This window comes from Salvelinus alpinus, chromosome 1 (genome assembly GCF_045679555.1).
Source record: "Salvelinus alpinus chromosome 1, SLU_Salpinus.1, whole genome shotgun sequence".
NCBI classification, from domain to species: Eukaryota; Metazoa; Chordata; class Actinopteri; order Salmoniformes; family Salmonidae; genus Salvelinus; species Salvelinus alpinus.
Window position 1 is genome coordinate 90418336 of NC_092086.1, and position 23872 is coordinate 90442207.

Sequence of the window (23872 nt, forward strand, 5' to 3'; positions counted from 1 at the left end):
TTGACTCCAAAAAATGGTGGATATCTTTATGGCTTATTTGGGCTCTAAGCGCTGTACTCAGATTATAGCATGGTGTGCTTTTTCCGTAAAGTTTTTTGAAATCTGACACAGCGGTTGCATTAAGAACAAGTGTATCTTTAATTCTATGTAAAACATGTATCTTTCATCAAAGTTTATGATGAGTATTTCTGTTATTTGATGTGGCTCTCTGCAATTTCTCAGCATATTTTGGAGGCATTTCTGAACATGGCGCCAATGTAAACTGAGGTTTTTGGATATAAATATGAACTTTACCGAACAAAACATACATGTATTGTGTAACATGAAGTCCTATGAGTGTCATCTGATGAAGATCATCAAAGGTTAGTGATTAATTTTATCTATATTTCTGCTTTTTGTGACTCCACTCTTTGGCTGGAAAAATGGCTGTGTTTTTCTGTGACTTGGCTCTGACCTAACATAGTCGTTTGTGGTGCTTTGGCCGAAAAGCCTATTTGAAATCGGACACTGTGGTGGGATTAATTTATTTTGGCTGCAGGGGCAGTATTGAGTAGCTTGGATGAAAGGTGCACAGAGGTGCCCAGAGTAAACGGCCTGCTCCTCAGTCATAGTTGCTAATATTTGCATATTATTATTATTATTGTATAGAAAACACTCTGAAGTTTCTAAAAACTGTTTGAATTATGTCTGTGAGTATAACAGAACTCATATGGCAGGCAAAAACCTGAGAAGTTCCACTTCCTGTTTGGATTTTTTCTGAGGTGGCAGATTTTCAACCAAGCTCTCATTGAAATCACAGCGAGATATTGATGAGTTTTCACTTCCTACGGCTTCCACTAGATGTCAACAGTCAATATAACTGATGACTCTAATGTGAAGGGGGGCCGAAGGAGACAGGAATTAGTCACCACTGCCACGAGCTGACCATGCTTTGACCACGCGCGTTCACGTGATAGGCAGCTCCGTTCCATCGCTCAACTGAAGTCAATCTAATTCTCCGGTTGGAACGTTATTCAAGATGTATGTTAACATTCTAAAGATTGATTCAGTACATCGTTTGACATGTTTCTACTGACTGTTATGGAACTTTTGGACATTTCGTAACGTTATAGTGGACGCGCTTTGTGACTTTGGAATTGTTTACCAAACGCGCTATCCAAAGTAGCTAATTGGACATAAATAACGGACATTATCGAACAAATCAAGCATTTATTGTGGACCTGGGATTCCTAGGACTGCATTCTGATGAAGTTCATCAAAGCTAAGGAAACATTTATCATGTATTTTCTGGTTTCTGTTGACTCCAACATGGCGACTAATTTGGCTATTGTTCTGAGCGCCGTCTCAGATTATTGCATGATTTGCTTTTTCCGTAAAGTCTTTTTGAAATCTGACACAGCGGTTGCATTAAGGAGAGGTATATCTATAATTCCATGTGTATAACTTGTATTATCATCTACATTTATGATGAGTATTTCTGTTGAAATGATGTGGCTATGCAAAATCACTTGATGTTTTTGGAACTAGTGAATGTAACGCGCCAATGTAAACTCAGATTTGTTTATATAAATATGAACTTTATCAAACAAAACATGCATGTATTGTGTAACATGAAGTCCTATGAGTGTCATCTGATGAAGATCATCAAAGGTTAGTGATTAATTTTATCTCTATTTCTGCTTTTTGTGACTGCTATATTTCGCTGGAAAAATGGCTGTGCTCATTGTGGTTTGGTGGTGACCTAACATAATCGTTTGTAGTGCTTTCGCCGAAAAGCATATTTGAAATCGGACACTTTGGTGGGATTAACAACAAGATTACCTTTAAAAAGATATAAGACACATGTATGTTTGAGGAATTTTAATTATGAGATTTGTTGTTTGAATTTGGCGCCCTGCACTTTCACTGGCTGTTGTGATATCGATCCCGTTAGCCGGATGCAGCCATAAGAAGTTAACAAGAAGTGTATCTTTAAAATGGTGTAACATACTTGTATGTCTGAGGAATTTGAATAATGAGATTTCTGTTGTTTTGAATTTGGCGCCCTGCACTTTCACTGGCTGTTGTCATATCGATCCCGTTAACGGGATCTCAGCCGTAAGAAGTTAATATTTTTCAGGCAATAAGCGCAGCAATCTTTGATTTTGTTTATTTGCGTTTTATAGTGAATAGCATTCTGGGATTAGAGAGTTTTCGCTTGTCAAACGTAAACCAATATGGCTGCCATCATAAAGAGTTGAGCTGCTGTTAGCATAGCTGACATGCATTTCTTTTCTAAACAACATTACGTTAGTCTCGTGTTCACCAGAGATGTGGTACATTGTAAACTAGTCTAGCTGTTAGGTCGCTAACTTCAGTTGTATTTTTTGTCAGCGCAAGCTGTTATTTAGACTGGTTTATGGAATGAGTTTGGCTGTGGATGTGTTCTGTGTTCCGTGGATGTGTTCCGTGTGATGAAGTTTGCATTTATCTTTTACAATCAAATATAAAATTGAGGAATAAAGTTTAAGACCTTTATTTTCTATTAGTACAACAAAAATATTTAGATGCTGTTCAGACAACAATTGTGTTTAGACGCGTTTGTTGCATCATACGTTACTAGTGTTCCAATCACGTATTTGAGATTGCACGCTGCAGGGACCACTCAACAATGATCACAAAAATATGTGATTGTACGCGTCAAAGGATTAACAATGTCAATGAGAAGAAGACTATTATGGAACCAGAGTTTAAGTAAATAGTGTGAACATGCATTGCACGCATTTTATGATGCAAACTTGGATAATTAGTCATCCCATCTATTTAATATGTTATGGTTATTTTGCTCACTGAACAAACTATTTTGCATGAGGTAAGGTCATTAGAAGCAGATGTGGGCATGCAGAGAGAGTGAGATTGAGTGAGTGTGTGAGAGAGAGAGAAAGAGAGAGAGAAAGAGAGGAGGGGTGTAACACTGGTTGTTATGGTTGTCTTCCAGGGATGAGGGGATGTCTGGGGTAGGGCAGTAAGGGCACGTCCCTTGGCAGTATGTATGGGGTGACTGTAATGGCGCTGCTGTGTCCATGGTCTGTTCCACATAGGCTATCCTAAAAAACCCAACGATGGTTCAGAGTCCTGAAGAGGGACATTCTGTCGGGAGGAGAGAAGAGTACGATTTAAGAGGTAATACACTGTATACACTACAAACACAGTACACACACTGTACATACACTATATTCTATAGGTCCTGTCATACCTTCAGAGCACTCTGTAGGATGCGGAGACGGTGGAGCTTTTCACTGAGCAGTGGGTCATTGACGCGGCGGACGAAGGAGCGTTTGTACTCCAGACGGGAGGAGGGCCGGTGATCGCCTATGGAGGACAGGTTGGCCCTCTCCAGGGCCCGGTACAGGTCCCCCAAAGAGTCAGCCTGAGGACGTCCCTCTCGCTCACAGCCTGAGGACAAGCAAATTCACCATACGTGTCATTCATCTGCTGTTTTATTTTGCACCACATAAACAACAACAACAACAACATACATGTGAATCTAGATCTCAGCACAGCATTGCACTTCCTCAAGGGCAGGCAACACACACACAGTAGGCTGCTACTGTGGAATTTCCCATGCTATCCTTTACATACAGTGCATTCGGAAAGTATTCAGACCCCTTCACTTTTTCCACATTTTGATACGTTACAGGTTTATTCTAAAATTGATTAAATTGTTTTTTCCCCTCATCAAAATATACACAATACCCTGTAATTACAAAGCAAAAAATGTTTTTTTGAAATGTTTGCAAATTTATTACAAATAAAAAACTGAAATATCACATTTACACAAGTATTCAGAACCTTTACTCAGTACTTTGTTGAAGAACCTTTGGCAGCGATTACAGCTTCAAATCTTCTTGGGTTTGATGCTACAAGCTTGACACACCTGTATTTGGGGAGTTTCTCCCATTCTCTGCAGAGACTCTCAGGCTCTGTAAGGTTGGATGGGGATCGTCGCTGCACAATTTTCATTATTTTCAGGTCTCTCCAGAGATGTTAAATCGGGTTCAAGTCCGGGCTCTGGCTGGCCCACTCATGGACATTCTGAGACTTGTTCCGAAGCCACTGCGTTGTCTTGGCTGTGTACTAAGGCTCACTGTCCTGTTGGAAGGCGAAACTTCGCCCCAGTCTGAAGTCCTAAGTGCTCTGGAGCAGGTTTTCATCAAGGATCTCTCTGTACTTTGCTCCGTTCATCTTTCCCTCGATCTTGACTAGTATCCTATTCCCTGCCGCTGAAAGACTTCCCGACAGCATGATGCTGCCACCACCATGCTTCACCGTAGGGATTGTATTGGCCAGGTGATGAGCGGTGCCTTTTTTCCTCCAGACATGACGCTTGGCATTCAGGCTAAAGAGTTCAATCTTGGTTTCATTATGGCTATCTTCAAGCGTGCTGTCATGTGCCTTTTACATTTCCTCATCTCCCACCCCTTCTAATACAACTAGCCCCGATGCTCCTCCATCTTTTTTCCCTACTCCACGACAAAGTTTCTCCCTGCAGGCAGTCACTGAGTCCGAGGTGCTAAAGGAGCTCCTTAACCTCTCTTGGGTAGGGGGGCAGTATTTTGATGTCCGGATGAAAAGCTTGCCCAAAGTAAACTGCCTGTTACTCAGGCCCAGAAGCTAGGATATGCATATCATTGGTAGATGTGGATAGAAAACACTCTAAAGTTTCTAAAACTGTTACAATAATGTCTGTGAGTATAACAGAACTGATATGGCAGGCGAAAACCCGAGGACAAACCACCCCCCCCAAAGAAAATCAGCCTACAACTGTTTACAATGGCTGTCATTTTTAATGAGGTGAAAACCTCCCATATTGCAGTTCCTAGGGCTTCCACTAGATGTCAACAGTCTTTAGAAAGAGTTTCAGGCTGGTTTTTGGAAAAATTGGCCAGAAATTGTAGTTTTTCTAGGTGGCTCCCATTTTGGCTGTAGTGTTTCCAAGCGAGTGGAAGAGAGCGCGTTCTTTGGTATTTTTCTCCGGGAAAAGACAATAACGATTCTCCGTCTTAAATTTTAGCATTTATTTGCGTATTAGGGTACCTAAGGTTTGATTATAAACGTTGTTTGACTTGTTTGGAAAAGTTTATAAGTAACGTTTGGGTTTAATTTTGTATGCATTTTGATGGAGGGAAACAGGGTGGATTGTTGACTGAAGCGCACCAGCAAAACTGAGTTTTTATGGATATAAAGAAGGACATTATCGAACAAAAGGACCATTTGTGATGTAACTGGGACCTTTTGGAGTGCCAACAGAAGAAGATCATCAAAGGCATGGCATTTTTTATATCGCTATTATTCAGCATTTTATATCGGCATTTTATTTCGGACTTTCGTGTCGCACCTGCCTTGTTGAAATATGTTTTTCATGTGTTTGTATGCGAGGCGCTGTCCTCAGATAATCGCATGGTTTGCTTTCGCCGTAAAGCCTTTTTGAAATCTGACACTGCGGCTGGATTAACAAGAAGTTAAGCTTTATTTTGATGTATTACACTTGTGATCTTATGAAAGCTAAATATTTATAATACTGTAGTTTGAATTTCGCACTCAGCAATTTCACCGGATGTTGGCCAGGTGGGACGCTACCATCCCACCTGCCCATAAGAAGTTAAACTTGACCCCCGAAAAACATCTGGGTCAGATGGTTTAGACCCTTTCTTCTTTAAGGTTGCTGGCCCTATAATCGCCAAGCCTATCTCTGACCTTTTTAACCTGTCTCTTCTCTCTGGGGAGGTTCCCATTGCTTGGAAGGCAGCCACGGTTCGTCCTTTATTTAAAGGGGAGATCAAGCTGATCCTAATTGTTACAGGCCTATTTCTATTTTGCCCTGTTTATCAAAAGTGTTGGAAACACTTGTCAATAATCAACTGACTGGCTTTCTTGATGTCTATTTTATTCTCTCTGGTATGCAATCTGGTTTCCACTCAGGTTATGGATGTGTCACCGCAATGTTAAAGTCCTCAATGATGTCACCATTGCACTTGATTCTAAGCAATGTTGTGCTGTTATTTTTATCGACTTGGCCAAAGCTTTTGATACGGTAGACCAGGTATTCCCAAACTTCCAGGGGTACGAGCAATGCCATCGGGGGTACGCCAAATAAAAATTTGATTCACATAAAAAGTTATTATTATTATTTATAAAAATAAATAAAAATCTTCACATTTTCAAACAATATATTTATATTTTCCAATGAGGCTATTCTTTTGGGTGAGGTTTTTTTCTCACCTGAGTTGCCTCGTTTCACTGCCAAAAATAAAATGAAACCATCTAGTGTTCAGCGAAATAACATAATGTCAAATACAGGTAGCCTAGTCTAATAATTAACATTAACCGTTACTCTCTCGCGGGAAACCTTCACTCTTGCGCAGACATTTAGAATAGAAACATGACAATTTGAAAAATAAGCCATGGGAGTTTTTTGAGCGAGAATAAAGATGACTTTTGAGTAGTAAGACATGTATAAAAGCAACAGATACCATTTATAAGAAGGCTAGAAGTGTCTTATATGGTGAGCTACCGAGTGGCTAGGACAGGCAAGACCCATACTATTGTGGAGGATTTAATTCTTCCTGCTGCCGCAGATATGGCTGGGACAATTCTGGAGGAAAAGGTCAAAAACTATACAGACAATGCCTTCATCAAACAACACTGTTTCACGACGCATCAGTGACATGGCAGGAGATGTTTTGGAACAATTACTGCTTCGCATACAAGCCAGTGAATTATATGCATTACAGCTGGATGAGTCAACAGACGTGGCAGGCCTGGCACAGCTTCTGGTATATGTCCGTTACGTTTATGGGGGGTCAATTAAGGAAGACATCCTCTTCTGCAAACCACTAGAAACCAGCACAACATGAGAGGACTGGAAAGGACTGGACAGCTTTGTGACATCAATTGGACTTTGGTGGTCAAGATGTGTTGGTATCTGTACAGATGGCGCAAAAGCCATGACAGGGAGACATAGTGGAGTGGTAACACGCGTGCAAGCAGTTGCTCTCGACACCGCTTAGGTACACTGCAGCATCCACCGAGAGGCTCTTGCTGCCAAGGGAATGCCTGACAGCTTGAAAGATGTTTTGGACACGATAGTGAAAATGGTTAACTTTGTTAATGCAAAGCCCCTAAAAACTCTCGTGTATTTTCTGCATTATGCAATGATATGGGCAGCGACCATAACGCTTTTACAACATACAGAAGTGTGCTGGTTATCAAGGGGCAAAGTATTGACACGTTTTTTTAAATTGAGAGACGAGCTTAAAGTTTTCTTTACTGACCCTAATATTCACTTGTCTGACCGCTTGCATGATGACGAGTTTCTCACACGACTGGCCTATCTGGGTGATGTTTTTTCTCGCCTGAATGATCTGAATCTAGGATTACAGGGACTCTCCGAAACTATATTCAATGTGCGGGACAAAATTGAGGCTATGATTAAGAAGTCGGAGCTCTTTTCTGTCTGCATTAACAAGGACAACACACAGGTATTTCCCTCATTGTATGATTTTTTTGTGTGCAAATTAACTTAAGCTTACGGACAATGTCAAATGTGATATAGCGAAGCACCTGAGTGAGCTGGTTGCGCAATAACGCAGGTACTTTCCCGAAACAGACGACACAAACAACTGGATCCGTTATCCCTTTCATGCCCTGTCTCCAGTCCATTTACCGATATCTGAACAAGACAGCCTCATCGAAATTGCAACAAGCGGTTCTGTGAAATTTTAATTTAAATCAGAAGCCACTGCCAGATTTCTGGATAGGGCTGCGCTCAGAGTTTCTTGCCTTGGCAAATCGCGCTGTTAAGACACTGATCAAGCCCTTTTCAACCACGTACCTATGTGAGAGTGGATTCTCGGCCCTCACTAGATACAGGCACAGACTGTGTGTGGAAAATGATTTAAGACTGAGACTCTCTCCAATACAACCCAACATTGCAGAGTTATGTGCATCCTTTCAAGCACATCCTTCTCATTAACCGGTGGTGAGTTATACATAATTTTTGATGAACAAATAAGGTTTTATATACAAGATGGCTAAATAGAGAGCAAAAGTATTGATTATTATTATATTAGTATTTGTGCCCTGGTCCTATAAGAGCTCTTTGTCACTTCCCACAAGCCAGGTTGTGACAAAAACTCACACTCATTCTTATGTTTAATAAATGCATCGTATAGTGTGTGTGTGTGTGTGTGTGTGTGTGTGTGTGTGTGTGTGTGTGTGTGTGTGTGTGTGTGTGTGTGTGTGTGTGTGTGTGTGTGTGTGTGTGTGTGTGTGTGTGTGTGTGTGTGTGTGGCAGGCTTACAATGATGGCAAAAAACTACATTTGAGAGAGCGCTGACCCTGGTGCTAGAGGGGGTACGCAGCTGGAGATTGAATGTTTGAAGAGGTACAGGACTATAAAAAGGTTGGGAACCACTGCAGTAGACCATTCCATTCTTGTGTGCCGGCTAAGGAGTATTGGTGTCTCTGAGGGGTCTTTGGCCTGGTTTGCTAACTACCTCTCTCAAAGAGTGCAGTGTATAAAGTCAGAACATCTGCTGTCTCAGACACTGCCTGTCACCAAGGGTGTACCCCAAGGCTTGATCCTAGGCCCCACGCTCTTCTCAATTTACATCAACAACATAGCTCAGGCAGTAGGAAGCTCTCTCATTCATTTATATGCAGATGATACAGTCTTATACTCAGCTCTGCCCTTCAACGGATGTTGTGTTAAACGCTTTACAACAAAGCTTTCTTAGTGTTCAACAAGTTTTCTCTGCCCCTAACCTTGTTCTGAACACCTCCGAAACAAAGGAAGAAGAAGAAGAATGCCCCTCTCCCCACAGGTGTGATTACTACCTCTGAGGGTTTAGAGCTTGAGGTAGTCACCTCATACAAGTACTTGGGAGTATGGCTAGATGGTACACTATCCTTCTCTCAGCACATATCAAAGCTGCAGGCTAAAGTTACATCTAGACTTGGTTTCCTCTATTGTAATCGCTCCTCTTTCACCCCAGCTACCAAACTAACCCTGACTGAGATGACCATCCTACCCATGCTAGATTACGGAGAAGTAATTTATAGATCGGCAGGTAAGGGTGCTCTCGAGCGGCTGGACGTTCTTTACCATTCAGCCATCAGATTTGCCACCAATGCTCCTTATAGGACACATCACTCTTCTGTAAACTGGTCATCTCTGTATACCCGTCGCAAGACCCACTGGTTGATGCTTATTTATAAAACCCTCTTAGGCCTCACTCCCTGCTATCTCAGATGTCTACTGCAGCCCTCATCCTCCACATACAACGCCCGTTCTGCCAGTCACATTCTGTTAAAGGTCCACAAAGCACACACATCCCTGGGTCGCTCGTCCTTTCAGTTCGCTGCAGCTAGCGACTGGAACGAGCTGCAACAAACACTCAAACTGGACAGTTTTATCTCAATCTCTTCATTCAAAGACTCAATCATGGACACTCTTACTGACAGGTGTGCTGCTTTGCGTGATGTATTGTTGTCTCTACCTTCTTGCCCTTTGTGCTGTTGTTTGTGCCCAATAATGTTTGTACCATGTTTTGTGCTGCTGCCATGTTGTTGTCATGTTGTGTTGCTACCATGCTGTGTTGTCATGTGTTGCTGCCATGCTATGTTTTTCCTCTTAGGTCTCTCTTTATGTAGTGTTGTGTTGTCTCTTGTCGTGATGTGTGTTTTGTCCTATATATATATATTTTTTTTTAAATATTTTTAATCCCAGCACCGGTCCCCGCAGGAGGCATTTTTGCTTTTGGTAGGCCGTCATTGTAAATAAGAATTTGTTCATAACTGACTTGCCTAGTTAAATAAAGGATAAATAAAAAAATAAAAAGAGTGGCTTCCGTCTGGCCACTCTACCTTAATGGCCCGATTGGTGGAGTGCTGCAGAGATGGTTGTCCTTCTGGAAGGTTCTCCCATCTCCACAGAGGAACTCTGGAGCCACCATCTCTGGAGAGACCTGAAAATAGCTGTGCAGCAACACTCCCCATCCAATCTGACAGAGCTTGAGAGGATCTGCAGAGAAGAATGGGAGAAACTCCCAAAAGACAGGTGTACCAAGCTTGTAGCGTCATACCCAAGAAGACTCGAGGCTGTAATCGCTGCCAAAGGTGCTTCAACAAAGTACTGAGTAAAGGATCTGAATACTTATGTAAATGTAGTATTTCAGTTTTTGCTTCGTCATTATGGGGTATTGTGTGTAGATTGATGAGAAAAAAACGATTAAATACATTTTAGAATAAGGCTGTAACGTAACAATGTGGAAAAAGTGAAGAGGTCTGAATATTTTCCCGGATGCACTGTATACTGCCCTCTTATGGTGCTATTGTCACATAGCTCTTATCTTATGTTAAGTTATCTGGCAAGCTTTGTGGACTCAAACAGACACAAAGGTTTTGTGTCTGGTGGTTGTCATACTATGTTGTGCATTTGTGAGACGTGCTGTGTGATTCGGGGGTCAGTTGTAAATCTGTGCCTCTTGAAGTGTATCATGCAGTGTTTGCTGCATGTTTTGTGTTAGATATAGTCTACAGAGAGAGCAGTAGAGAAATTAGGACAGATAAAAAGTCCCCTTAGGCATGTTTCTTTGTCCTCTTCAAAATTCAACATTAACATGGGCTGAAAGGATTCTTCCTCACCCCCCTCCCCCCCAAAAAACACAAACACGCATGCATTTGTGTGTGTGTATGTGTGTCTATTTGTTATCTTAGGGCAGGCTTGAACATTTAAGTACATTTGTCTGCTTGCCTCTACACATGACAGCGTCCGATTGAATATTTACGATATGGATTTATGGAGGTGTTATATGTATCTTTTAAACTGAATTAATTTCTGTGTTTGTGTTTGTTATGTACTGTATATGGATGTGTGAACTTGTCAGGATATGGCTGTAAGCTACCTCTCTCTGTCGCTCTATAGGGCATGTACATCAAATCGACATATGACGGCCTGCATGTCATCACTGGAACTACAGAGGGAGTGAGTATATCTTCAACATGCTCAGTCAGGGCTATGAAGCCATTTGGCATGTAGATCATTTTCCTATGATACAGACGGAGAAGTGTCACTCATGGCTGTGTCACAGTGAATCCCATTAATGACAGTGAACAGCATCAGGCCAATCAGTTTTTATAGCTGTGTGATGTGTCTTCCTCTCCATAAGTCTCTGGCTGACCGCTGTAAGAAAATCCACGCAGGCGATGAAGTCATCCAGGTCAATCATCAGACAGTGGTGCGTCTCTCTCTCTCTTCTTACCTTATATTATCTCTCTGCCCATCCCCTTTATCTTATTCTCATCTTACGTTTACATACTGGTATATGACTACCCTATGATTACTACTATGCTTGTGTGAAAGGTCGCCATATGTGTTTTTCATTGTGCGTGTGTGTGTGCCTGTGCCTGTAAGACATCGAGGAGGGGGTTGGGCTGCCAGGATGAATTAGTGTCAATTAGGACACTAAGATTTCACTTCACTTTAGAGTAGTGTCCTGGAGGTCTGTAGGGATGGGGGATGGGGCTGGTCTAAATCTCAGACAATCAGCAAAGTCTGTGACACAGACTGTGTCTGCACAATGCCTTTAATTAGCAACGTCACTCACTACTGGTTACCAGGTTATAACCCTACAAGTAAACATTTCCATTTAAGTATATTCAACTATTTATACCCATCAAGTTATATCCTAGAATGTGGCAGAGAGAGTGAGAGTGAGGTTGTTGTCAAATCTCTTTCTTCTCTGCCTCACAGTGTCATGTCTCTCCATTTCATGGTGTCATCGTGGCTGCCACATCTTTGTCCTGTGTCTCAGTCATGTCTCAGTAATGTCTCACCTGTGTCTCTGGCCAGCTGGTAGCGGTGGTGGTCCCTGTGGTCAGAGTCGCTGGCCGAGGCTGAGAGAATGGCATGGAGCCCACTGTCTCGGGGAAGGGTGAAGCTACGGGGTTTCCCCCCAGCCTCTACGGGGACACTGGGGCTGAGTTGCAGGGGCAGTGGGCCATAGTGCTCCTGCAGCAGGCTGCGCTGAGCAGGGAGGGTTGACTGGCGGCGGTACTCCACAGAAAGGCCACCTCCTCCAGGGGAACGCAGCAGGGCCTCCTCCAGGGGCAGGGTCTGCAGGTAGTGGAGCCCCGTGCTGCCCAGGGGAGTCTCAATCAAGTCCTGCCACGAACGCCGTTGGCTGGAAGACTTCTGACCAGGGGAGCCGCTCCCGCTGCCCTCCTGTGGCTCGGGGTGGAACTCCTCATGAGAGGAGTGTGACTGGAAGGTTTCAGAGGAGAGGCGGCCGTGTTTGGGCTCCAGGTATGGACTCATCTGGGACACCTAAAGAGAACCAGACAGAGAGGTGTAATGGCATTGTAACGGTTATTAATATAAATACCAGAATGATAAAGAAGGAAGAGACGCAGCTAGAGAGGTATATAATGGCATTGTAACAATAATGTAAATAACATAGTAAAACTACGCACAGAGTTGTTGTCTAACTTTTTAAAGAGAGATTAACTTGCCGAGGGGGGCCTGGGGTAGCTGTCGTAGGGGGGTGGAGGGCTGTCCTGTTTCGGTATGGTTGATGGCATCTCCATGTCCTCATGGTCACTTTCACTCCAGTAGTCTGGTGATGATGACAAGGAAGAAGCAGAAAAGAGGACACGTCACCATCAGAAAGAGACAATGTGGGGGGATTTTCTAAAGTAGGGCAAACAAAGCAGCTATTGTCCTTTATTATTGCCAGCTTTATTAATGTGTATTCATGTATTCTCACCCTGGTCCTGTCGGATCCTCTCCTGCTCCGAGTAACCTGCCACTGCCATGGTCAAACGACTCAGCCACCTGTGAGGGAACAACACTAATGAGACGTGACAGCTACACACCATTCCAGATCTCACACACCACATACCATTCTGTTATCCCCTGTTGTTTTTGCATCTCACATCAGCTCACCTGGTCATCTGCCTAGCCCTATTTTCCTACACTTTCCAGGTTTCTGTCAGTCTGTCTCACCTCCTTGTCTCTTCCGGTCTCCCCCTCTCATATCTCAGCTCTGTGTCAGCTACAGTAATCATCACTGACAGTGACTCTCACCTATTCATGTCATCCACATTGTCTGCTGCAAAGTAGAAACTCTTGATCTTTGGATGGCAGGCCTTGAAAGCACTGGAACACAGAAACATGATGTTAAGGACAGATTCCACCATACTGTAAATATCCTGGGGCACATACACAGACTGCATATTCTGTACTGTACATAGAGACACAAGACACCCATAAACATATATTGCATTTAAAGACACACACACACACACACACGTTCTCGACATATTCAAACAAACACATGTCGAGGTTCACAGAGACAAACAGACCCCAAGACTCAAATATGAATGAATCGGTAAATAAACACAAATACATGTACTCACTACTTCCTACGGCACTCAGATGCACGATCAATCTTGAATTCAGGGAGACTTACAAAGCCCTCTGCCTTTTCATCCTGAGGGAGGAAAAAACACAATATCATATATTGTTCTAACACCCATTCATTTTCTGACACATACAAAAAATATAAAGGGATGGTTCACATTTTAGATCAGATAATCAGGACAGGAAGCCACGGTACTACAAATCAGCAAGTCTGTCAGTGTCACTCACACACTCACCTCCTCATTCATGTACCAGTACAGGCAGGTATCTTTCAGGATGAACCAGTACTTTTTCCACTTCTGGGAGAAATAACTTTTAGCATCCTTCTTCTTCCACAGCCAGCCCTCACAGTCCCCACGCCCCAGGTCCTTACAGGAGATACGCCTCTTACTGATGGAGGACAGAGAGCCACCTACTGAAGTGAGGAGAGAGTAGGAGAGGGGTAGCAGTGAAGGGACTGTATTGGGTGATCTGCGTCAGCATACATTTATGTATCTCCAGTAGCTGTATGTACTGCATACTTGAGACTGTACATGGGGTATGAACTGTAGGTTTTGACTAACTCACCTTTACTTTTCTTCCTAGACCTTGAGAGCAGCGAGGATCGTTCAAACATCTACAAAATAACACACATGAAATTGAGAGATAGCAATACACATTGATCTGTCTCCACTGTTATCAGTTCTCAAAATAACTTACCATAATCACAACAAACAAACTGTATAAGTCAGTGTTGTCTCAGGGGTCTGGGACCAATGGGACTTACATGGTAGAGGGAGGCAGAGTCAGAGCTGGACATGGACATGGAGACCTCCATCTGGAGGGCTGGGTGGAGGGCGTAGTGGGCAGGGCTGCTTTTGTCACTCTTCTTCCTGCTGCGTCCTGTCAGGTACTCCTCTGGCATGGCCTTGTCCTCACTCTGACTCACATATCGCAGCAGGGAGTTTTCTATGGGAGCAGGAAAAGCCAGCAATTCTATCACTTTGTCTAATGCCATTTGATTCTATAGACCTACAATGTGTACATCATTTCTAGCTACTGAATATTAATTGCGCTGTAACTTAGTTAAAACCTCTACTGGATCAGTGTCCCAGAAATCGGGACAGTTGCTGCTCAATATTTGACTTGAATGGCATTGTAAACAAAAGCCAACTTTCCGTGGCATAGACATGTCTTATATGGTCAGAAAGCTTAAATGTTGTTAATCTAACCACAGTGTACAATTTACAGTAGCTATTACAGCTAAAAAATACCATGCTATTGTTTGAGGATAGTGCAGAACAACATAACACTTTTATCAAGGCAACTGGTTTGATACATTCACCTCTGACGTTATATAATGTACTTACATTCAGTAATCTTGCTCTGATTTGTCATCCTGAGGGTATCAGAGACAAAATGTAGCATAGTTTTGTTTGATAAAATCAATTTCTATATCCTAACACGATCCATGTTTTATACAGCGTTTTGCATGAATTCCAGCTCTTTCAACTTGCAACAAAACAATCTATGAAATCTAACCTGCTAAACCTTGTTTTACCCGGTCAAGTTTGGTTTCTGTGCAATCCTCAGACACTCTAGAAGGCAACCCAAAAATTGTTAATCATTTTACGTTACGTATTGGCTACACAAAATGTCAATTAGCCCATGAAGGACAGCCATCATTATGCACCAATGAGACGGGTGGTGTTCACTTGATTGACCGTCTCTTGCTCCAATGACCACCTATCATTTTGAAACATAGCTAGCTAGATAGCCAATGAGCTGGGCTTTACATGAGTATGTGATGTCCCTTTGTAGGACTAATGGCCATTGTCCTATGGCTGCGCGCAACACGATTCATTCCCCATTGAAAATCCACAAAGTTTTCTCAAAACTGAAAAAGTACAACATGGCTGCTAAGAGTATAAATGCTAAATCAAACTTCAAGTATACACATTTGGATGATATTATTGCAGAAATTGACCGTGAGAGTGACACGAGGAGTCCTGCGAGAAAGAAAGATTGGAAGGAGAAGGTAACGTTACTTTTATATCTGTAAGTAAAATACGTTTTTTTCTTCTCGTGCTAATCCAGTTGTTTAAATGGATGCATATTCATTTAAGATATTTGTCTTAGATTTCTATATATGTACAGTATATAAAAGATATAGACCTAAGGCATACAATATATTAGTATAGTCTGTGTATGTTATGTTGGCTATGATATGCTGTGGTTTTTGAGCGTCTTATAGGCTATTGGTCCTCGTATTTCATTATAGTGATTGTGTTCCCCATACTCTATGTAATATCTATATAGATACACTACCGGTCAACATTTTTAGAACACTTACTCATTCAAGGGTTTTTCTTTATTTTTACTATTTTCTACATTGTAGAATAACAGTGAAGACATCACAACTATGAAATAACACATAACACATCCCAAACCATCTCAATTTGGTTGAGGTCAGGGGGATTGTGGAGGCCAGGTCATCTAATGCAGCACTCCATCACTCTCCTTCTTGGTCAAATATCCCTTACACAGCTTGGAGGTGTGTTGGGTCATTGTCCTGTTGAACCCAGATGGGATGGCGTATCGATGCTGAATGCTGTGGTAGCCATGCTGGTTAAGTGTGCCTTGAATTCGAAATAAATCACAGACAGTGTCACCAGCAAAGCACCCCCACACCATAAAACCTCCTCATCAATGCTTTACGATGGGAAATGCACATGCGGAGATCATCCGTTCACCCACAACGCGTCTCACAAAGACACGGCAGTTGGAACCAAAAATCTACAATTTGGACTCCAGACCAAATTACAAATTTCCACCGGTCTAATGTCCATTGCTCGTGTTTCTTAGCCCAAGCAAGTCTCTTCTTATTGGTGTCCTTTAGTAGTGGTTTCTTTGCAGCAATTTGACCATGAAGGCCTGATTCACGCAGTCTCCTCTGAACAGTTGATGTTGAGATGTGTCTGTTTATTTTTCATTTATTTTGGCTGCAATTTCTGAGGCTGGTAACTCTAATGAACTTATCCTCTGCAGCAGAGGTAACTCTGGGTCTTCCATTCCTGTGTCGGTCCTCATGAGAGCCAGTTTCATCATAGCGCTTGATGGTTTTTGCGACTGCAGTTGAAGAAACTTTCAAAGTTCTTGAAATGTTCCGTATTGACTGACCTTCATGTCTTAAAGTAATGATAGACTGTCATTTCTCTTAGCTTTTTTGAGCTGTTCTTGCCATAATATGGTATTTTACCAAATAGGGCTGTCTTCTGTATACCCCCCCCCCCCCCCCCCCACACCCCCACACCTTGTCACAACACAACTGATTGGCTCAAACGCATTAAGAAGGAAGGAAATTCCACAAATGAACTTTTAAGAAGGCACACCTGTTAATTGAAATGTATTCCAGGTGACTACCTCATGAAGCTGGTTGAAAGAATGCCAAGAGTGTGCAAAGCTGTTATCAAGACAAAGCTTTTGACCGGTAGTGTATGTGTGGTGTATAGAGACTCCTCCATCCCCCACTCATTCAAACGTAGGACCTGAATCCTCCAGTCTGACCCCCTGCTGTGTCTTGCTACACACCCTACCCCCGCCCGGCAATCTAGAGGTGTGAAGGTTAGTACCTTTTATGTATGGAAGCTAATGATCCATCATGTATGACATTCCTCGGAGTGTGTAAACTTACATATTTTATTACCATAGCATTTTTGTATGTTCCGAATTTGGCCACTTGGGTACATTTGGGTATACTCGGGACACCTGGGAGACTTGATACAAAATATTATGTAGATCTCTCATTCTTGAATGTATCAGTCTGAAACTTTGCACACACACTGCTTCCCTCTTGTGGGAAACATCTAAATTACACCCAGCTTCCTATGTCAATGTATGGCCTTTCTTTTGCATTTCAAAGATGATGCAACAAAAATAAAAATAGAGAATGCATGTTTTTTTGTTTGTTTTGTCTTTTACCAGATCTAATGTGTTATATTCTCCTACATTAATTTCACATCTCCACAAACTTCAAAGTGTTTCCTGTCAAATAGTATCAATAATATGCATATCCCTGCTAAAGGTCCTGAGTATGGTCATTTTGGGCGGAAATTGAGCTGAAGGGTCCGATCCTTAAGAGATTTTAATGCCAACTTAAACAACAGCGGAAAAACAAGCAAAGCCAAAATCCAATTCTAGAGATTGTGTAATGATTGCTTGGATGAAAGTGGACAGTTGTGTGACTTGTGAGCATTAGGGCCTTAAGACTGGAGCAAGGCCCATTGACAAATGTCCTCCATCTGACTTATGGGCTAGTTTTGTGGGTCATATCATTGGGAAGTGTAATTGATGTTTTGTGTAATCCTGTGGTGTGTCCAGGCATTCGACTTTAGGGCTCTAAGGCTTTACTCTGCCTTGTCATTCAGACAAACATCTAGACTTCACTCAAACTCCATTACTGCACTGAAACAACATAGCTATTCCTAAAGGACTGTCATTATTTTGATATTTGCAGGGCATTTCCCTCAAAAATAGAAATAAATGTTGCATTCAGGAAGAAATTCAATATGTCAAAGATACTGCCTCTTGCCAAAAAGGCAGATAAATATAGCACCCTCACTGATGCTGGAGAGCCACAGGAACAATAGACTGACTGCCACCACCCCCTTCAGGAATCATAAACACAACATCACAATGTCTGCCTCTCAGACTGAAACAAGGCCATTCGCTCTCTTCCTACTCTGTTTGCCACTGGGCTTGGCAGCAACCAATGAAAGGCACGAATCTTGGGAAGATCCTGGCTACAGTTGCCAAGGCAACGACATACAGTACTTTCAAGACCCAAAAGCAGAGAAAGAGACCGAGAGAAAGAGGTGAGAGAGGAAGAGAGAGAGCAGGAAGGACTAATTAAGATACACAGAAAGAAGATACCGGAAAAGAGGGACAGATAAAGAGGAGGATAGCTAATTCAGTATCATATCTATCATGCACAGAGCCCTGCCTCACATGGGTGCTCAGCCTCCTGGTCCCTTGGCTAAGACATCTGAGATGGGGAGGTAGAAAACCGGTCCCTGGCCCAATTATGAGAGATATCCACCCACACCTCTGCTGCTTTATCTCTCTCTTTCTGTCTCCCCTCTATCTTTATCTTTCCCCTCTCTCCATCCCAGCCTCCCACTCACCTCTCCTGCTCTCTCTTTTCAGCTTGGACGAGTCTTCATAGTCTCCCACCCAGTTATATTCCACTGGCATGGAGATGGGTCTAAGCCTGCCTGGAGCACACAGCACAGATAACATACAACATTACAGACCTACCCAGGAACATCAAAGAGCTACAAACAGCCTATATTAACACCACAGTGACACAAACACTAACATTACAAACACAGAAGGGATTGCATAGGAACAAGTGCACCACAGGCATCCTTCATCCAAACACACAGCCTTGGACTGGGTCATGCCATATGTGGGAGATTGACATCCCACATCCAAACACACATTCTTGGACTGGGTTAATGCCATATTTGGGGGATTGACATCCCACAACCAAAAACATAGCCTTGGACTGGGTCATACCATATGTGGGAGATTGACATCCCACATCCAAACACACAGCCTTGGACTGGGTCATACCATATGTGGGGAATTGACATCCCACATCCAAACACACAGCCTTGGACTGGGTCATACCATATGTGGGGGATTGACATCCCTCATACAAACACACAGGCTTGGACTTGATCTTACCATACAGTATGTAGGGGGCTGACATCCCTCATACAAATATGCAGGCTTGGACTGGGTCATACCATAAGTGGGGGTGCTGTCCCTGCGTGCAAGTGGAGGTCCATGGTTCTGGTCGTACTCGTAGCAGTAGAGAACGGCATCCTCCTCCACCAGAGGAAAACGTCGGCGACACTCCTGGTCCAGGAAGGAGTTGGGGGACTCAGAGCCCTTGGCTACCGGGACTTCAGCTTGGAGGTCGTCGTCACCTGGTAGATTCCCCTTGTCATCTCTGCAGCACAGATCATGGAGAGAGTCTGTTTGCCTATGGAGCATCGACTGCGTAGGTAACCCTAAACAAACTCATATACTACAAGGCACATACATCACCCCTCAAAAGGGAACAAACTGACTAAGTACACAGACTATCGTAATTACACAGGTAAACCATTGTTCAATATTTCACTGCAGTTAGCTTACTCACAACATATGAACAGTGACTACACTGTAATCCCTAAGGTAAGGCATACAGTATGTCATAGCGAGGCAGCTTGTGTGTGTACCTGGGGGTGTATGGTTCATCAGGGGGCGGGGGGATGAAGAGGTCCTGTAGGGCACAGCTGTCTCTCCTGGACGGGGTGCTCAGGGTACTGGTGGGCGTGGCCACACTGCTGCTGGGGCTCTGAGGGATGATGGGCTGTGAGGAGAGAGATAAAGAGGGGGGGAAGAAGAGGAAGAGAGAGAGAGAGGGGGTTAGTTTTCTGACATACTGCAGTGATGTGTAGTCTCGTAAACAGTTTAAGACTACGCTTAATCAAACCATTAGAGATTCAATATGTGGGAATTGCTTGTTTCTCAGTTGGAGAATGGCTAGAGGCAGGGTTAGGAAATGGAAAATATATTTGATCCTTTGCATGAACTATAATGAACTATAAATTCAAAGCATAAGACAATAACTGAATCTGGATGCATGATGAAACAAGAGGGAGAGGAAGGTAGGGAGAGGAGAAGAGAGGTAGCAGAGAAGAGGTAAAGGAAAAGGGGAGATGGGTAAGATGGGTGGGATCAGGAGGCGGCAGAGCTCTGATGCGCTCCAGTTGGTCAGGGACCCAGGGGGGAGGGAGGAAAACAGCACTTAGCCCAGCATGGGACTCAGAGGGGGGGCAGGGATGAAGTCACAAATGCCCCTCACACACACGCTTCCTCCACGCACCAGTTCAGATACAACACCTATATTACACAACGTTTTGGGGCAGAATATGACACACAGACAGACACAGTCACAAAAACTCACTGCTTTACCGAGAGCCACTAACATACAAATGCACTCTCCTGATTGCATACTCACCGACACCATGCACAGACAGTCACATACTATGCACATACAAAAGTTCACACACCATCTCAGTTATTAACCTACTGATAAGATAGAGGTATACCGTATATAAATCACATCTCACTAAAACACAGGCTGTGTCTGAAATACCACCCTATTCCATATATGCTATAAAGTAAGCACTATAAAGGGAATAGTGTGTTATTTCAGATTCGGCCACACATACACTACCCACCACTGCGACCTGTATGCTCTCATTGGCTGGACCTCGCTTCATACTCGCCAAACCCACTGGCTCCAGGTCATCTACAAGTCTTTGCTAGGTAAAGCCCCGCCTTATCTCAGCTCACTAGTCACCATAGCAGCACCCACCCACAGCACGCACTCCAGCAGGTATATTTCAATGGTCACCCCCAAAGCCAATTCCTCCCTTGGCCGCCTTTCCTTCCAGTTCTCTGCTGCCAATGACTGGAACGCACTGCAAAAATCTCTGAAGCTGGAGACTCTTATCTCCCTCACTAACGTCAAGCATCAGATGTCAGAGCAGCTCACAGATCATTGCACCTGTACATAGCTCATCTGTAAATAGCCCATCCAACTACCTCATCCCCATACTGTATTTATTTATTTATTTTGCTCCTTTGCACCCCAGTATATCTACTTGCACATTCATCTTCTGCACATCTATCACTCCAGTGTTTAATTGCTATATCGTAATTACCTCGCCACTATGGCCTATTTTATTGCCTTACCTCCCTTATCCTACCTCATTTGCACACACTGTATATATACTTTTTTTCTACTGTATTATTGACTGTATGTTTGTTTGTTCCATGTGTAACTCTGTGTTGTTGTATGTGTCAAACTGCTTTGCTTTATCTTGGCCCGGTCGCAGTTGTAAATGAGAACTTGTTCTCAACTAGCCTACCTGGTTAAATAAATGTGAGAAAAAAAACACAAAAAAAACATTCATCAGTTGTGTGGAGGTTGAAAGTGTTGCCATACTTGCAGGGCTAAGGGTTTCCATCTCATGTTCTTCAGTAGTGCTGGGGTGGATGTGAGTGTGCTCTGTGGGCGCTTCTTCAGAGTCAGCATAACACCCCCGGGATCCCCGCGCAAAGAATTCACCAAGTTCTTTAACTGCCAGCCCACCTAGCGCCACATGCCAACAAACACACACACAAACACACAATGAAAAACACATAGGGTGACCTTTCACACAAGCATAGTAGTAATCATAGGGTAGTCATATACCAGTATGTAAACGTAAGATGAGAATAAGATAAAGGGGATGGGCAGAGAGATAATATAAGGTAAGAAGAGAGAGAGAGACGCACCACTGTCTGATGATTGACCTGGATGACTTCATCGCCTGCGTGGATTTTCTTACAGCGGTCAGCCAAAGACTTATGGAGAGGATGACACATCACACAGCTATAAACACTGATTGGCCTGATGCTGTTCACTGTCATTAATGGGATTCACTGTGACACAGCCATGAGTGACACTTCTCCGTCTGTATCATAGGAGAATGATCTACATGCCAAATGGCTTCATAGCCCTGACTGAGCATGTTGAAGATATACTCACTCCCTCTGTAGTTCCAGTGATGACATGCAGGCCGTCATATGTCGATTTGATGTACATGCCCTATAGAGCGACAGAGAGAGGTAGCTTACAGCCATATCCTGACAAGTTCACACATCCATATACAGTACATAACAAACACAGAAATTAATTCAGTTTAAAAGATACATATAACATCTCCATGAATCCATATTGTAAATATTAAATCGGTCCCTGTCAATCGTAGAGGCAAACAGACAAACGTACTAAAATGCTCAAGCCTGCCCTTCGATGGGCTGTAAGTGCATAACAAATAGACACACACACACACAAACACACACACTCAGTGCATTTCAGTCTGAGTGAGATGAGAGTAAGAGGTTTATTTTTGTCCCATTCGGCCCACTCCTCTGTTCAGGTTATATTGACTGTACTGTATGTGAAAAGCTCTGTGGCCCTCTGTGTGGTCTGTGCATATGTTTGTGTGTGGGGGTGGGAGCTTACAGCCCCAAGCAGGACAGTCATATCTAAGTGCAAGTCAGAGCAAACATGGAGGCTTTAGATAACAGTTTGTGTCCACATATTGTACAGGAGAAATCTACTAAGTAAATACAGTGTATTCGGAAAGTATTCAGACGCCTTCACTTTTTCTACATTTTGTTACCTTACAGACTTATTCTAAAATTGATTAAATTGTTCCTCCCCATCAATCTACACACAATACCCCATAATAACAAAGCAAAAACAGCTTTTTAGAATTGAAAAAAACAACAGAAATATCACATTTACATAAATATTCAAACCCTTTACTCAGTACTTTGTTGAAGCACCTTTGGCAGCGATTACAGCCTCGATTCTTCTTGGGTATGATACTACAAGCTTGGCACACCTGTTTTTGGGGAGTTTCTCACATTCTTCTCTGCAGATCCTCTCAAGCTCTGTCAGGTTGGCACAGCTATTTTCACAGCTATTTACACAGCTATTTTCAGGTTTCTCCAGAGATGTTCGATCAGGTTAACTTCTTATGGCTGCAGGGGCAGTATTGAGTAGCTTGGATGAAAGGTGCACAGAGGTGCCCAGAGTAAACGGCCTGCTCCTCAGTCATAGTTGCTAATATATGCATATTATTATTAGTATTGGATAGGAAACACTCTGAAGTTTCTAAAACTGTTTGAATTGTGTCTGTGAGTATAACAGAATTCAAAAATCCAAACCGGAAGTGGAAATTCTGAGGCTGGTCGATTTTCAACCAAGATCCTATTGAAATCACAGCGAGATATGGATGAGTTTGCACTTCCTACGGCTTCCACTAGATGCCAACAGTCTGTAGAACCTTGTCTGATGCCTCTACTGTGAAGGGGGGCCGAATGAGAGGGGAATTAGTCAGGTCTGCCATTCTTTGACCATGTGCGTTCACATGAGAGGGAGCTCTGTTCCATCGCTCATCTGAAGTCAATGTAATTCTCCAGTTGGAACGTTATTCAAGATTTATGTTAAAAACATTTGTTTACCAAACATGCTACAGAAATAGCTATTTGGACATAAAAAATGGACATTACCGAACAAAACAAACATTTCTTGTGGAAGTGGGAGTCCTGGGAGTGCATTCCGACGAAGATCAGCAAAGTGAAGATTTATAATGCTTTTTATGAGTTTGTTGACTGCACAATTTGGCGGGTAACTGTATGGCTTGCTTTTGTGGCTGAACGCTGTTTTCAGATTGTTGAATATTGTGTTTTGCCGTAAAGCTTTTTGAAATCTGACACAGCGGTTGCATTAAGAACAAGTGTATCTTTAATTCTATG

General features: G+C 42.9%; 1 protein-coding gene across 4 annotated transcripts in view; it reads right to left on the reverse strand.

The window, feature by feature from the left end:
- Window positions 1-201: 201 nt before the first annotated feature.
- The window catches only part of LOC139533706 (connector enhancer of kinase suppressor of ras 2-like), a 58879-nt gene continuing 35208 nt past the window's right edge, over window positions 202-23872 (reverse strand). For 2 of the 4 annotated variants that reach the window (XM_071332022.1, XM_071332014.1), the window contains exons 7-22: window positions 22092-22151; window positions 21839-21907; window positions 21507-21653; window positions 19729-19862; window positions 19252-19457; window positions 18625-18714; window positions 14229-14410; window positions 14030-14078; window positions 13699-13877; window positions 13459-13532; window positions 13127-13198; window positions 12807-12874; window positions 12553-12656; window positions 11878-12367; window positions 3236-3435; window positions 202-3129 (exon numbers count right to left, since the gene is read on the reverse strand). In XM_071332022.1, the coding sequence (XP_071188123.1) occupies window positions 3082-3129; window positions 3236-3435; window positions 11878-12367; window positions 12553-12656; window positions 12807-12874; window positions 13127-13198; window positions 13459-13532; window positions 13699-13877; window positions 14030-14078; window positions 14229-14410; window positions 18625-18714; window positions 19252-19457; window positions 19729-19862; window positions 21507-21653; window positions 21839-21907; window positions 22092-22151 (2172 nt within the window). In that variant the 3' untranslated portion in view covers window positions 202-3081. The remainder of the gene's footprint in view (window positions 3130-3235; window positions 3436-11877; window positions 12368-12552; window positions 12657-12806; window positions 12875-13126; window positions 13199-13458; window positions 13533-13698; window positions 13878-14029; window positions 14079-14228; window positions 14411-18624; window positions 18715-19251; window positions 19458-19728; window positions 19863-21506; window positions 21654-21838; window positions 21908-22091; window positions 22152-23872) is intronic. The other 2 variants (XM_071332038.1, XM_071332031.1) reach the window with 1 other exon arrangement.